This window comes from Engystomops pustulosus, chromosome 4 (assembly GCF_040894005.1).
Source record: "Engystomops pustulosus chromosome 4, aEngPut4.maternal, whole genome shotgun sequence".
In the NCBI taxonomy this organism is placed as follows: Eukaryota; Metazoa; Chordata; class Amphibia; order Anura; family Leptodactylidae; genus Engystomops; species Engystomops pustulosus.
Window position 1 is genome coordinate 30598076 of NC_092414.1, and position 14078 is coordinate 30612153.

At 43.3% G+C, this 14078-nt stretch overlaps 1 protein-coding gene across 1 annotated transcript in view; it reads left to right on the forward strand.

Annotated features, from left to right (window-relative positions):
• Window positions 1-14078, forward strand: part of MGAT4B (alpha-1,3-mannosyl-glycoprotein 4-beta-N-acetylglucosaminyltransferase B) — a 266200-nt gene that overhangs the window by 192130 nt on the left and 59992 nt on the right. The window contains exons 6-8 of the mRNA XM_072145625.1: window positions 209-322; window positions 2228-2303; window positions 3623-3737. Of these exons, the coding sequence (XP_072001726.1) occupies window positions 209-322; window positions 2228-2303; window positions 3623-3737 (305 nt within the window). The remainder of the gene's footprint in view (window positions 1-208; window positions 323-2227; window positions 2304-3622; window positions 3738-14078) is intronic.

Here is a 14078-nt window from a genome sequence, read left to right on the forward strand (position 1 = left end):
ACGGATCGGCTGAAGTGGAACCACTTCTGTCCAGGCGCTGGTGCTGAAGAACAGAAGAAGGCCGAAGAGAGGTACTGAAGGTCAAAGAGAAATTTTCCAGGAGTTCTGGAAAATGCCTTGGACTTGGGAAAGGGGAGGCAATTATTTGTATATTTAGTATTCACTATTATTTGTATATTTATCTTTTTTTGTGTGTTTTGTTTTTTAGATTTCCAAATGAAATCCAGTCAGGCCTTCTAGAAGTTATATCTCCCTCACCCAATTTTTACCCAGATTTCTCGCGGTTACGAGAATCCTTTGGCGACCCTAGAGAACGTGTGAGGTAACCTACATATATATATATTGCTTTCTGACTCTTCCCATGAATTAATGGAAAGTAATAATGTCCCGTTGGCGCAGCAGGAATCCTGGAATGACTCATAATGATAATTTTGGCTCTACATTTGTAACTGGACGCCCTTGCCTCTTAATTCAGCTCCTGCGCTTCCGAGCATCACGGAAGTCACAAAAAACACTTATTGTGTCACATGAAGATTACAAGTGACTGTGTTCTTGGCTCGAGTGTTAAGCTCACCATCAAGGAGTGAAACCTTCCTGGCTCATTGCGGCTAACACAGGTTATTCATGGACATTTGGCTTCAGCTTAAAGGGAACCTGTCAGCAGAAATTGACCTAATAAACCACTAGCAGTATGTTGCCAAGCAGCTGAACACCTTCCAGATCGTGTTTCTTTCATGACCCAGTGTGGTGGCATCATCCAGAAAATCAACTTTTGAGTGAGATGTAAATTGGTTTTATAAAGTCAAGTAGGCAGAGATTTTAACACTGAAGTCAAGCTCTCTCTTCCTTAGAACCCCCCCCCCCCCCTCACTGTAATTGATGGTCCTGCGTCCGGAGACATCACTATCCAGATCTCCTGAAGTCCGATGCATGATCTCTATTACTGAGGAGGAGGCGTTCAGAGCTCCCGACCCTGACTTTAGTGTTAAACTCTCCGCCTCCTTGACTTTATACAACAAATTTACATCTGACTTCAAAGTTGATTTTCTGGATAATACCATGACACTGGACCATGAAAGAAACAAAAACTAGAAGGTGTTATGCTACTTGAAAATATTCAGGTAGTGGTTTACTAGTCCAGTAGCTGATGACAGGTTCTCTTTAATGACTGGACCATTTTAAACACATTTTCATACTTATTGGTTTAAAGTCCTTTAATTTTTTGTGTGTAATAGCTTAACATTTTTTGCTGCATTCTTTTCTTGACACAGGGATAGTTTAAAAAAAAAAAAGTTAAGGGAACTTTTTTCCATTTTTAGTTTTTTTTTTTTTGGGGGGGGGGGGGTTAACGTTACAAAGGCTGTAGAAAAAATGATTTTCTTTGTAATATATAGTAATTTTTTTTCAGTTATCAAAATAACTAAAAAAGACCATTGTAAATTAATTCCCTAGTGCGTGACGGTCACTTAATTATATAATATGTATAGTCTGGGGCAAACAGGGCAACTATGGTGATGTTTTTATAGTGTAGTTGGGGGACTATTTTTTGGGGGAATATTTGGGGGCATTCCGGCTAATTTTTTTTAAAAAATTTAATTTAATTTTTTTTTTTTTTTTAACTTTCATTATTTTATCTATAAGTGTCCCAGTTACAGGGAGAAACGACCCCCTGTGGGAATACATGTTGGATCAGAATTGGACTGTGTCTGATTAACCCCTACAGACCCAGCGGTCACATGAGCAGTGGCTCTCCTCTCTGCATCGCACTACTACAGGCAATGCTGTGAGGCAGCCCCTATAACTTCTTTCCATCTATGCTTAATCATAGTTCTCTGTAACTAATATGGCAGTTTTTATATATTTTTTCCCCTAATATTGTGTTTTCTTTGCCCTTTACTGTTTATTTGGCCCTTCTCCTGGCGGTAACTATAATGAGATGCGTCTTGTCGGGTCGGCATTAGCACCGAGCAGTCATTTCTGCTGCTTCTACCTGGTGCTGGGACTTGTGGGTCCTGCCAGCACTGCGGGAGTCTTCCACAACCTGCGCCGCGCTCTGATTAATTAGAAGTAAATAACATAATCGTTAGATTCTCGTTCCAGACACTAAATATAGGAGCTGTAATAGTCAGCAGCGCGGAAATATCCATCAAAGTAATTATCTTACACAGTTCATCCTTCCCAACTTCCCACTCGCACATTCATGTAAAAATCACTGTTTGTTTTGCAGGTGGAGGACGAAACAAAATCTGGATTATTGTTTCTTAATGATGTACGCTCAGTCAAAGGGCACTTACTATGTGCAGGTAGGTGGACACGTTGTGTTGCTCTGGCAGTAGAGAGAAGATAAAATTGTATAACAACAATAATAACAACATATACAAAAAGTGATTTGCCATAAATTTACTTCATTTCATTTAACTTAATTTAATATCTGTGGGTCTCTGTAGCTACCTGAATGCTATCATGGACATTTTGTCAGTCCCATGGACATAGCATAGAGCTGCAAGGTTCATAAATGTTTGTTGAGGGAAGCCGTATTTGAAGGAAAGCTACCATCACAATCCATCATGATAAACCAGGGACACTTACTCATAGATCCAGGCACCAGGACTTTGGTAATCTTCTTATATTTGTTATCCATGGCTTCCTTCCTTCTAAAATCAACCTTAAAATTATGCTTATGAGCCTGAAGGGCTTGGGGAGTGTTACCAGAGCTCCTCCATGCTGCAGCCTTACAGGCTGTTACACTGGGGAGGATCACTCACCCCACCCTCCCATTGTGTACATAAAAATTCTTCTGCTGAGATAACATGAGGGAGACCGTGAAGTTGCAGCACACAGGGTCACTAGTAACACCTCCAGGAGCCCTTGAGGCTTATTAGCATAATTTTAAGAGTAGATTTTAGAAGGAAGAAGTCAGTGGGTAACAAATATCAGAAGGTTACCACAGACACAGTGCTTGGATCTATGAGTAAGTGTCCCTGGTTTATCATGATGGATGTTGATGTTGGACTTTTTTAAGGTGCTCTCAGTAGTGCAATCTCACAGCACAGCTCCACCCCTCTTCTCTGAGTAAGAGCTGTAGCAGTCTTCTGGTTAGATATTGCAGTAGAAAGAAGGGGCTTGGGAGCAGTTTGAATATTGAGATATCAGAGCACAGCAATATGAGGACACTCCCCCAATGATTCAAGTCCAGCTCCAATCTTGGGATTTCTCCTACGTTCAGCTCTATGGAGATTGCTGAGCAATCTCCGTCGGGCTGTTCTCGTGATCCATGGGGGTCCTATCACTGAGACATTCACCAATCAGCAAGTTAGGCCGTACCCTGCGCTTAGGGCCTACTGTGCTTCGTGGAGAAACCCCTTTAAGTACAAACTGCCTGTAGATTAGGAGGGAGAAGTGAAGATTTAGGAAAGGGAGAAAGTAGCACTTTACTCTGATTAGATATATTACCAACTTTCTTGCATTGACTTGTATTGATTCTTGCTAAGTTGGTTGGAAAGTTTTAGCTGTATTGGCGCCTTAACTGTTTTTTGTGTGTTTTCATCAACGTATAAGGCCGGTGACGGTAATTGTTGTAATTTTTGTTGATCAGTGCACTTTTCTTTTTCCATTCTGGCAGCTGGAGGACGATATCGTAGCCAAACCCAACTATCTCAGCACAATGAAGAACTTTGCCTTGCAGCAGCCCTCCGAGGAGTGGATGATCCTCGAGTTCTCCCAACTTGGCTTCATCGGTAAACTTTCCACAATTTCATTTTCCAGTGCAGCTATATCGGTTCTGCAGTTTTTATATGAGTGATATACGTCTGGACGTCTCAATTTTATATTGTGCATTCATCAATATTTTGGCAGTCTCCTTGGCTAAGTGCTGTACTTTTAAGGTGAAATAAGATTTAATTATACGGAAGCCACAGATTAATCCACATAACGGGCTGTAGGATTTGACACAATACTATGCAGAGATGCAAAGAGTTATCCCTTTTCCTGAGACAAACTATACATAATGGATTGATAATGTTATCTCATAGCATCGGCTGCATTCACAGTGTGTTATCAAGACATGGAGATTAAATACAGTGAATTATTGTGGATTTATGAAGCCAGTCATGATATTGGACATGATTTAGTCTTATTTAGTTCCTCAGCACAGATGATGCGCTGTGGGTAATAATTTCTGGACTGCAGACGGCTTAGGCCCCATGCACATAAACGTATGGGGGAACGTTATCCAGCCACATAATTTGCATCCGTACTACACCCCACATAGACATCTATGGGACTTGGTCATGGTACAGTAAGCACATGCTGTCTCACCTCACCGCGACCAGGTCGGTTAGCCCAAAATGGCTTTCAATGGTGAGGGGAGGGGTGAGGAGCGCTCATCGCTTCTCTCTCCTGTTCCCGGTTGTATGCATACCTGGGCTATTGCTCGGATGAAAATACATTTGTGTGCACGAGGCCTAAGCTTGTTGTTACGGACAGATGTTTTTTCCATTCAGATACCCCCTGTTGATCTGTTTTCTGTTTGGGGCAAGGGAGGGCTGGGTCAGTTGCCCTCTTTTTAGTTCTTGTTATAAATCTACTCTGGAGCTTGCCTGCATATTTTGTATTATTTTATTTTGTTTTTATGATTCACCTCCTTAAAGAGGACCTGTCAACCATAATTTCGGCACTAGGAGCTGCTTACTAAAGTAAGCAGCTCCTAGTGCTGAAACAAACGCAGCAGTGTTAGAGTGATAGCGTTACCGGAAACCTCCGGTAACGCTATCTAACACTGCGGCGGGGTACAATGTAATCGTCTGACTGCTCACAAAGCGGTCCGATGTATTCATGAGAGGGCGGTCCGAGGTGCTGTCTATTCCCCGGACTGCCCCGCTCACTTCATAGGCCGGCGGTGACTTCCGCGCGTCATGCGGCAGTCACCGCCCCAACCCCGCCCCCTCATGAATACGTCGGACAGCTTTGCGAGCGGTCCGACGATTACATTGTACCCCACCGCAGTGTTTGATAGCGTTACCGGTTTTCTGGTAACGCTATCACTCTAACACTGCGGCGTTTGTTTCAGCACTAGGAGCTGCTTACTTTAGTAAGCAGCTCCAAGTACCTAAATTAAGTGTGACAGGTCCTCTTTAACTTCTGTTTGACTCTTTTCCTGTTATGAGTAGTCTCTTTTCTTTACCTATATTGTTCGACCTTCCTCCTATGTTTTGTATCATTCTTAGGTCTGTATTTCAATTTGGCACAGTAAGGGAATGTAGCCAAGTTGTCACCTACTGTCCAGGGTAAGGTGTAGGGTAGTAAAACCCTAGATAGCCCTAGAAAGTCCTAGATAGTAGAGTCGGAGTATGGCTCCTCTTGGTTAGTCATGTAGTCAGCCTTGTATGATCACCTATAGAAGTCTCTTTAGTTCTTTCTAAGGAGGCCCCTAGACTTCTAGTAATGTGCAGATCAAGATGCCCACCGATGTCAATGTGGATTCTGAATATCTCTGACAGGCTTTATTTTTTAACATCCATCATTTTTTTTTTTTATTTGGATGAAATTGTCATCCAAGTATTTTTGGTTGACGTAGGTTCTAAAACGTAGCCTTTAAAGCAGTGGTTCTCAACCTGTGGGTCGGGACCCCAGCGGGGGTCGAACGACCAAAACCGGGGGTCACCTAAAGCCATCGGAGCTGCAACTTTACTGTGTTTTTACTGCAAGTTGCATGATTTGGGGTCACCACAGCATGAGGAACTATATTGCGGGGTCACAGCATTAGAAAGGTTGAGAACCACTGCTTTAAAACATATGTTGGGCATAGCCGTACTCTTTACAAATCTCTGTGCTATTAGACACACCCGAAGGTTTTGCAGCCCTATTCCGAAACAGAAAAATTCCATCAATTAGCAAGAAAACTGTAGTATAAGAAGAATAATTCTTTATATAGCGTACACAGATTACGCAGCGCTTTACAGAGTTTGCCAAATAGGTAATATACTAATATATCACCAATTATATGGCAAGGTAACACCAAAACCAAATTTGTTAAAATCTATAAATCTCCAATTATAAAAAAAAAAATCACCGAAATTTTACTGTTACCGCCATAAAAGACAAAAATCATCTTTTTGCCTTTTCGTGCCAGCAACACGTGAATATCTGTGTATTTTTAATCATTGGAAATCTAGAATCTTTAGATTTTAACAAATTTAGTTTTGGTGTGATCAGAGATCGCAATAACGCCTCTACAAGCGTCTATGACGCATGCAGAGGCTGATTTACTCTTCAAAAAAAACACCAAGCGTATAAATACGCTTGGTGATTTTCTTGTAAAAGCGCTGGCTCTCCGCAGTAACGATGTGCAGCTGCCGCCTGCTAGTTTGTAAGGAGCAGAGCGGACAGCGGAGCTCACAGAGCAGTCACGTGCACACGGACCCACTACACTGCAGCGAGGTCTCTGCTTCTGCCGGCAGAAGAGGAGCTCAGGCCACGCCCCCCTTAGCACGGAGCAGTCACTGTCTCCTCCAAGCTGCTCTGTGTCCCTGTCATATCTCATATAGGGAGCAGCAGGGGAATCACATTACACTAAAAAGGGGCGGGGCAAGCACAAGCAGGAGGACAGGACATGTGACCTTTACAGGGGTCTCAGCTCCTCCTCCCCTCCTGACCCGTCTCTCTAGTTCCAATATATACAGCTGCACATGCGCACTAGCAGACTTGGCAAAGTCTGAGAAAGAAGGAGAGTGGAGAAGCTGTGGTGGGGGTCCTGTGTCTGCTGTGGTGTTCTCACAGGTTTGTGTGGCTGACCTATTCCCAGGGAGTTCAATTGATAAATAGTGGTTACCTGAGCCTGACATAACATGTATTCAATAAAGTACAAAATAGTTATGATTGAAAATTCTATGCATGGGTGGACTGCATGGGACGCCATCTTACAATGGTCACAAGAGCTTCCAATCTGAGGTGTGGGGGGGCAGGAGGTGAAAGTGCTTGTCCAATGGTCACAAGAGCTTACAATCTATGAGAACGAGGAGGGGACACAGGAGGTGACAGTGCGTGTCCAATGGTCACAAGAGCTTACAATCTATGATGAGGGTGGGCACAGGAGATGACAGTGCTTGTACAATGGTCACAAGAGCTTACAATCTGAGGAGGAGGGGACACAGGAGGTGAAAGTGCTTGTCCAATGGTCACAAGAGCTTACAATCTATGAGGAGGAGGAGGACACAGGAGGTGACAGAGCTTGTACAATGGCCACAAGAGCTTACAATCTATGAGGAGGGTGGGCACAGGAGATGACAGTGCTTGTACAATGGTCACAAGAGCTTACAATCTATGAGGAGGGGGGCACAGGAGGTGACAGTGCTTGTACAATGCTCACAAGAGCTTACAATCTATGAGGAGGGTGGGCACAGGAGATGGCAGTGCTTGTACAATGGTCACAGGAGCTTACAATCTATGAGGAGGAGGGGACACAGGAGATGACAGTGCTTGTACAATGGTCACAAGAGCTTACAATCTACGAGGAGGAGGGGACACAGGAGATGACAGTGCTTGTACAATGGTCACAAGAGCTTACAATCTATGAGGAGGGGGACACAGGAGATGACACTGCTTGTTCAATGGTCACAAGAGCTTACAATCTATGAGGAGGACGACACAGGAGATGACAGTCCTTGTACAATGATCCAGGCATTTCAAGTAAGAGATAAAATAAATAAATACCCCAAAGACCCCAATGTTTTCACATTGTATTGAAAAAAATCCTCCCTGAACCAAAACACTTGTGCTCACTAAGTAACAACTTTATCGCCGGCAAACACATCTTGCTAGTTAGTGAACGCAAGTGCATTGGTCAGAAGGCTTATGTTTTTGGGAAGGACTATCTAGTAAAAAATAAACCGTGTAAAAAAAAGTGTTATGCCCTCAACCCCCCAAAAATAAATGAAATAAATTTAGAGGCGGCAGCCTCAGCCTGCTCAGTGTGGGGAGGTAGGGGGTTTGGGGCTGGCTATTAACAATTTATACAACTTGTAGTTATATATTTGTATTAACTGAAAATTCCATACTCTTCCTCGGCTAAAAATACTCCTCAAAAATGGTGAGAGGAGTATTATTACCCTTCTGGAAAAATGTTAGTGCGACCTCTGGGTGTGATCTTCCCATATTATTGTTGAGATTATGGTTGAGGGGTCTGATACACTGATAGCTCTGGTGATAACTATATCTCCTGCCCCCCATAGGCTATAAGTTTATGCAATAACAAATGGATGTAATTAGCATCCATTGTGAAAGCCATCGGCGGTATGCACTTCATGTATTGTACAAACCCCAAATCTCTCTTGGTGAATAATGTATTTGTATCAGGTAGCCATGGACCTGCCGGAAATATAACTTTACTTATTGCAGTAATGTCCTCAGCTAATCTTCAGGAAGGATTTCAGAGCCCGAAACCGTGAAAATGTAAATCTGTGTGATTTTCTATGGGTCTTATTCTTGTTGAGTATTTCCGCCCCCTTCCTAATGTAACTAGGAATGCAGCAATATCCCATTGTTGTGCGGAAAATAACAATCAGCCCTCAGAGCCGAACAACTCAATCATATTACCGTATAAAACTAGATATAAATGCAAATAGGAATACTTGAGGCTCGTCTAGCACGGAGCAGGTGGAGTGGGTTTTAGAGGCATGTTTGTAACTTCATAAGGACAAAGAAGAGAGAAAATACTGTAAAAAATTTAAAAAAAGAGAAAACGGTGAGAGGTTTACAAGCTTAGGCCTCATGCACACTACTGTGTGCATTATCCGGGCCTCAAACAATGGATCCCTAAATGATGGAGCAGCTGCGCTCACGTGTGTCCTGCTGCGCTCACTTGTGTCCTGCTGCGCTCACTTGTGTCCTGCTGCGCTCACTTGTGTCCTGCTGCGCTCACTTGTGTCCTGCTGCGCTCACTTGTGTCCTGCTGCTCTACTCTTCTAATGGCACTGGCAGAGATAGCCGAGCTCAGCACTGTTCTACTCCCGTCAGTCCCATAGAAAGTGAATGGAGTGGCAAAAGGCATGCTTGATCTGCAGCTGCATTCATTTGAGGGTACAACAGACCCTGTTCTCTTCATCCGTGGGGATACCACCTCTGGACCCTGCACAGATCAGCATGTAATATCCTATACCATTGATGGTGGACTTTAATCAATTAATCTATCACTACATGCCAACATGGCAGTAACTTATTGCTAACTGCTGTGCCACATCTTTTTCAATCGTATCCACGTCCTGAGGATGTTAATACAGATGTCAGAAGCAGAAATTTGGATTATTATTGAAGTTTCCCTCCAGGGTCCCCTGAACAGGAAAAATCCTGGGGCTGGAGCCACAGTAATAATCCAGCCCCCTCTATAGCTACTATTCCTCCTGCAATCCCAGGCAGCCCATAATGTTTTGCTTTAAAACAGCACTGGACGTGGCATGCCCTGGGCAAACTGGGACTGCAGGAGGTGGCCTTGTATCCTGTCAGAAGCGCCCTGTTCTGGGGCACCAGACGGTGTGTCCACAGAGAGGTTCATAGGTTCCCCACCGCTATCCTATATTCCAAATAGGAGTCAATTGGAATATTCATTTAAATGCCCCTGATAGGAATTCCCCATAAGTTTGTCCAAAACAACCAAACCCCTGAACCATGTAAACACAACGTCATGTGGTGAAACGACCTCCAATGGAGTTATGTAAAAGTACAAGACTGTGAGAAATATATCTTTTTTTTCACTGATAGATCTAAGGCAATAGACAAAAATACCATTCAGTTTCTCTTGACAGTACAGTTTTTATGGCTAGAACCTGTTTTCTTCCATATCTCATTTTTGGGCTTTGATTTCTCTGCAGATCTGCGGCTCTGTATTTCTGTAATGACTCTTTTTAAAATACTCCATCACCTAGGGGGACAGGACTCCAGTTACTGTCTGCTCTTTGAGAGATTGGTACCTTTTAGTAAGGGTTATCCTGAAGGTAGCAGCAGTAAATAAGCTCTATTGTCTGTCATAGATACAGGATATCTCTGCAGCCCATTCCTTTCGGAGTTAACTGCCTAGTAAAATTTGACAGACTTGCTTGGACAATATTTGACAAATTTTGGCGTGGATCTTGTACCACCTGCAAACATATCAAAACTTCAGGTTTTGAAGTTACCTAGTCAAAAATATTTTTTTGAGAGAGCAACAATTCTAACAATACCTATATCATGCTCACCCTTCCCTTACCATAGAGCAGTGATGGCAAACCTATGGCACTGGTGCCAGAGGTGGCACTCAGCCCTTTCTGTGGGCACTCATGCCATCACCAGAGATGACTCCAGGTATCTTCCTGCAGTCCCAGACAGCCCAGGACTTGCTCTGCACAGAGCTATTTTAAAGTAACAGCTCAACCTGGGACTATTGTCTGCTTTATTGGTGTCCTCAGGGGCTGGTATCAATGAAAACTGTGACAGAGAAGGGAGTATAAATCACAAATAGAATTTCTGTGTTGGCACTTTGCGATAAATAAGCAGGTCTTTGTTGTAGTTTGGGCACTCGGTCTCTAATAGGTTCGCCATCACTGCCATAGAGTACAAAAGAAATCAACTATCAAAATCCATCATTTATACACCAGAGACACGTATTGATCGTTCCAGGCACCATGACTGTGGTAATCTTCTTATATGTGTTATTCATGGTCCCTTTCTTCTAAAATCAACTTTTCAAATTATGCTAATGAGACATAAGGATTCCAGAGAGCATTGCCAGAGCCCCCTCATGTTGTAGCTTCTTAGGCTTTTACACTGTGCAGAAGCATCCCCCCCCCAACTATGGAGATTATAGCAGGCAAAGGGAGAAGCAAGTGCCAAGGAAGCAGAGGCGGAGACAGTGTAACAGCCAGTGAGGACAGTGCATGAAGAGGCTCTAGTAACACCCCCATAGCACTTCCCCATTATTAAAATATTAAAAGTTTATTTAAGAAGGAAGGGGGCCACTTATAAGATGATTACCACGGTCATGGTGCCTGGATCTATGAGTAAGTGTCCCTGGTTTATCATGATGGATTTTGATGGCAGATTTCCTTTAATATAATTTATTGCTCTTGCTTGCAGGATTAATTTAGCAGAGATTCCAGAGTAAAACTCATTTTATTACAGTGCATGAGAGGAGCCAAGTAAGCGGAGAAAGAAGCATTTTTTATACTATTCAATACAAAGTACATATATACCGTACACTAATACATAGTACACAGGGGCTATAACACAGCCTCTACCCTTACCTTATCACGTCCTTCCAATTACTGGGTGATCCCCTTTAATTAAATAGCAGTAAGCAGTGCAGTTTTGGCCACAAGTCTTAGGTTGCAATGTCTGAGACCTCATATAAGACAAATCTTAGTAGGAATCAGGGCTAACGTGTCAGACCCCGGGTATGCAGGAAACTATAATTTGATACAGCATGCTGGGATTTGTAGTCCAGCTCCAGCTGTGAAGCCATTATGATTATATCACTCTGTCCATAAGCCAAGCAGCAGTCACAGCTCTATATGGAGGCGACATGCGGCCTGCTGTGCCTTCACGTCATTTATGATATAAAATATCACTGATGGAAATAGCACATCCCAGGTCCCAGGGGAGAGAAAAACGCCCCGTGGAACAAATATAGAGAGTTTTATAATCATTGCTTAAAAGATTTGACTAATTATACCCTATTTCGGAGAGCACTGCAGTGAAATAAAATTAAGCATTCTTTATGGAGTCCTTATTCTGAGGAGGTTTTATTAACACCCCGCAGAATTTCATTGCAAAATCATTTAATCCCTTGCATGGGATTTAAGCAATTTGCAAAATTTACTAGAAGCCGTTTCTAAGAAGGATGAAATGACGTTCTTGCTAAAATTAGATTAGAAAATGTAGCGACAAGGTGTCTGCAATACCTATCATCATATCTATAGCCGTGACCTTCCTAATGCCGTGACCCTTTTATACTGTTTCTCATGTTGCGATCACCCCCGCAGCAGGGATGCCCCTTGTAGCCGGTAGTCATAGCAGGGATGCCCCAGTAGCCGTCAGCCTCATCAGTGATGCCACCGGTTGCCGGTAGTGACATCAGTGATGCCTCAAGTAGCCAGTAGTCACAGCAGGGGTTCCCCCAGTAGCCATTAGTCACAGCAGGGATGCCCCCAGTAACTGGTAGACACAGCTGGAATTCCCCCAGTCCTCGATAGTCAAAGCAGGGATGCCTCAAGTACCTAGCAGTCATAGCAATGATGCCCCCAGTAGCCGGTAGTCACAGCTGGGATGCCCCCAGTAACTGGTAGACACAGCTGGAATTCACTCAGTTCTCGATAGTCACAGCAGGGATGCCCCAAGTACCTAGCAGTCATAGCAGTGATGCCCCCAGTAGCCGGCAGTCACAGCTGGGATGCCCCCAGTAGCCGCTAGTCACATCATGGATGCTCCCAGTAGCTGCTTGTCACAGCATGGATGCACCCAGTAGCTGCTAATCACAGTGGGTATACCCCCAGTAGCTGATAGTCGCAGCTGGAATTCCCCCAGTACCGGTAGTCACAGCAGGGATGCCCCAAGTAGCCATAAGTCACAGCAGTGATGCACCCTGTAGTCAGCAGTATTAGCAGTGATGTTGCCAGTACTGTTAGTCACAACAGGGATGCCCCCAATAGCCGGTAGTCACAGCAGTGATGCCCCCGGTAGCCGGTAGTCACACTAGGGATGCCCCCAGTAGTCGGTAGTCATAGCAGTGATGCCCCCAGTAGCCAGTAGTCACAACAGGGATGCCCCCAGTAGCCAGCAGTCATTATGATGTTAACCAAAATGTTAACATGTTACTGTAATGTTAACACAACGTGTAATTGCAAACTAAGAATAGGTTATCCAAAAGACTTCTGCGATACCCTTGTCACTTACATATAGCACCCACATAACACACGTCCCTCCATACTACATGGTAAACTTTTAAAAAAGCCTCTTTCTATTTATTGTGGGAACACCAATAGGTAATACAGGCGGTCCCCTACTTAAGAACACTAAACTTACATACGACCCCTAGTTACAAACAGACCTCTGGATATTGGTAATTTATTGTACTTTAGTCCTAGTCTACAATAATCAGCTGTAACAGTTATCACAGGTGTCTGTAATGAAGCTTTAGTGTTAATATTGATTCTTATGACAACCCAACATTTTTAAAATCCAATTGTCACAGAGACCAAAAAAGTTCTGGCTGGGCTTACAATGATAAAATATACAGTTCCGACTTACATACAAATTCAACTTAAGAACAAACCTACAGACCCTATCTTGTATGTAACCCGGGACTGCCTGTACTGGCAATGTAGTTCTGATTTATCTGCTCATTTTGGCCACACAGGCTTCGTAGATGTTACACAGGACCAGGCTATGTCACCTAATGTTGCATGCAGTGAAAACATCTATTACTTGTAATAGATTTAGCTATAACTGGATTTCTGATGGGCAGGCGTCACACTGCAGCTTTGACTCTTTTATATGAAGAACCCATGATGGAGCATTAAACTGTTGTAATAAAGCAGATGTTCTGAATTTTATGTTACAAAAATGTCTCGCATTCACAGATCACTTTATGTTTGAATTTTCCTAAAGGGAAATTCCACTCTATGTATTTTGCCTACATGACCTTTAGATATATATAAAACTATACATGTATATATTAATGTATTAAAAAAAATATAGCAGCATATGGAGTAGTTGCAAATTTCCACAGATACTGTGTAAATCAGGGTTTTACAGACAAGCCTTGAAACAATCACAATTCGTTCTTTATGCCACCTTCACGGTAAGTGGGCATGGAGGGGCTGAAGGGGGTCATGCCGCTGGAGTCGGCAGAGTGGGCCTGCACACTAGCTATAGCCTGCACCAGTTGTGGCACAAGTTATACTGCAATCCTACGCCAGGCAGGAGCTGGCAGAGAATTATCCACACTTTCTGGGTATATCAGGAGCCCGGTTATCTGAATTGAGAAGGGCAGGGAGAAGATCACACGCTGGCTCACCATGTACCAGAAAGTGGTAAATTCCACCCCCCACCCC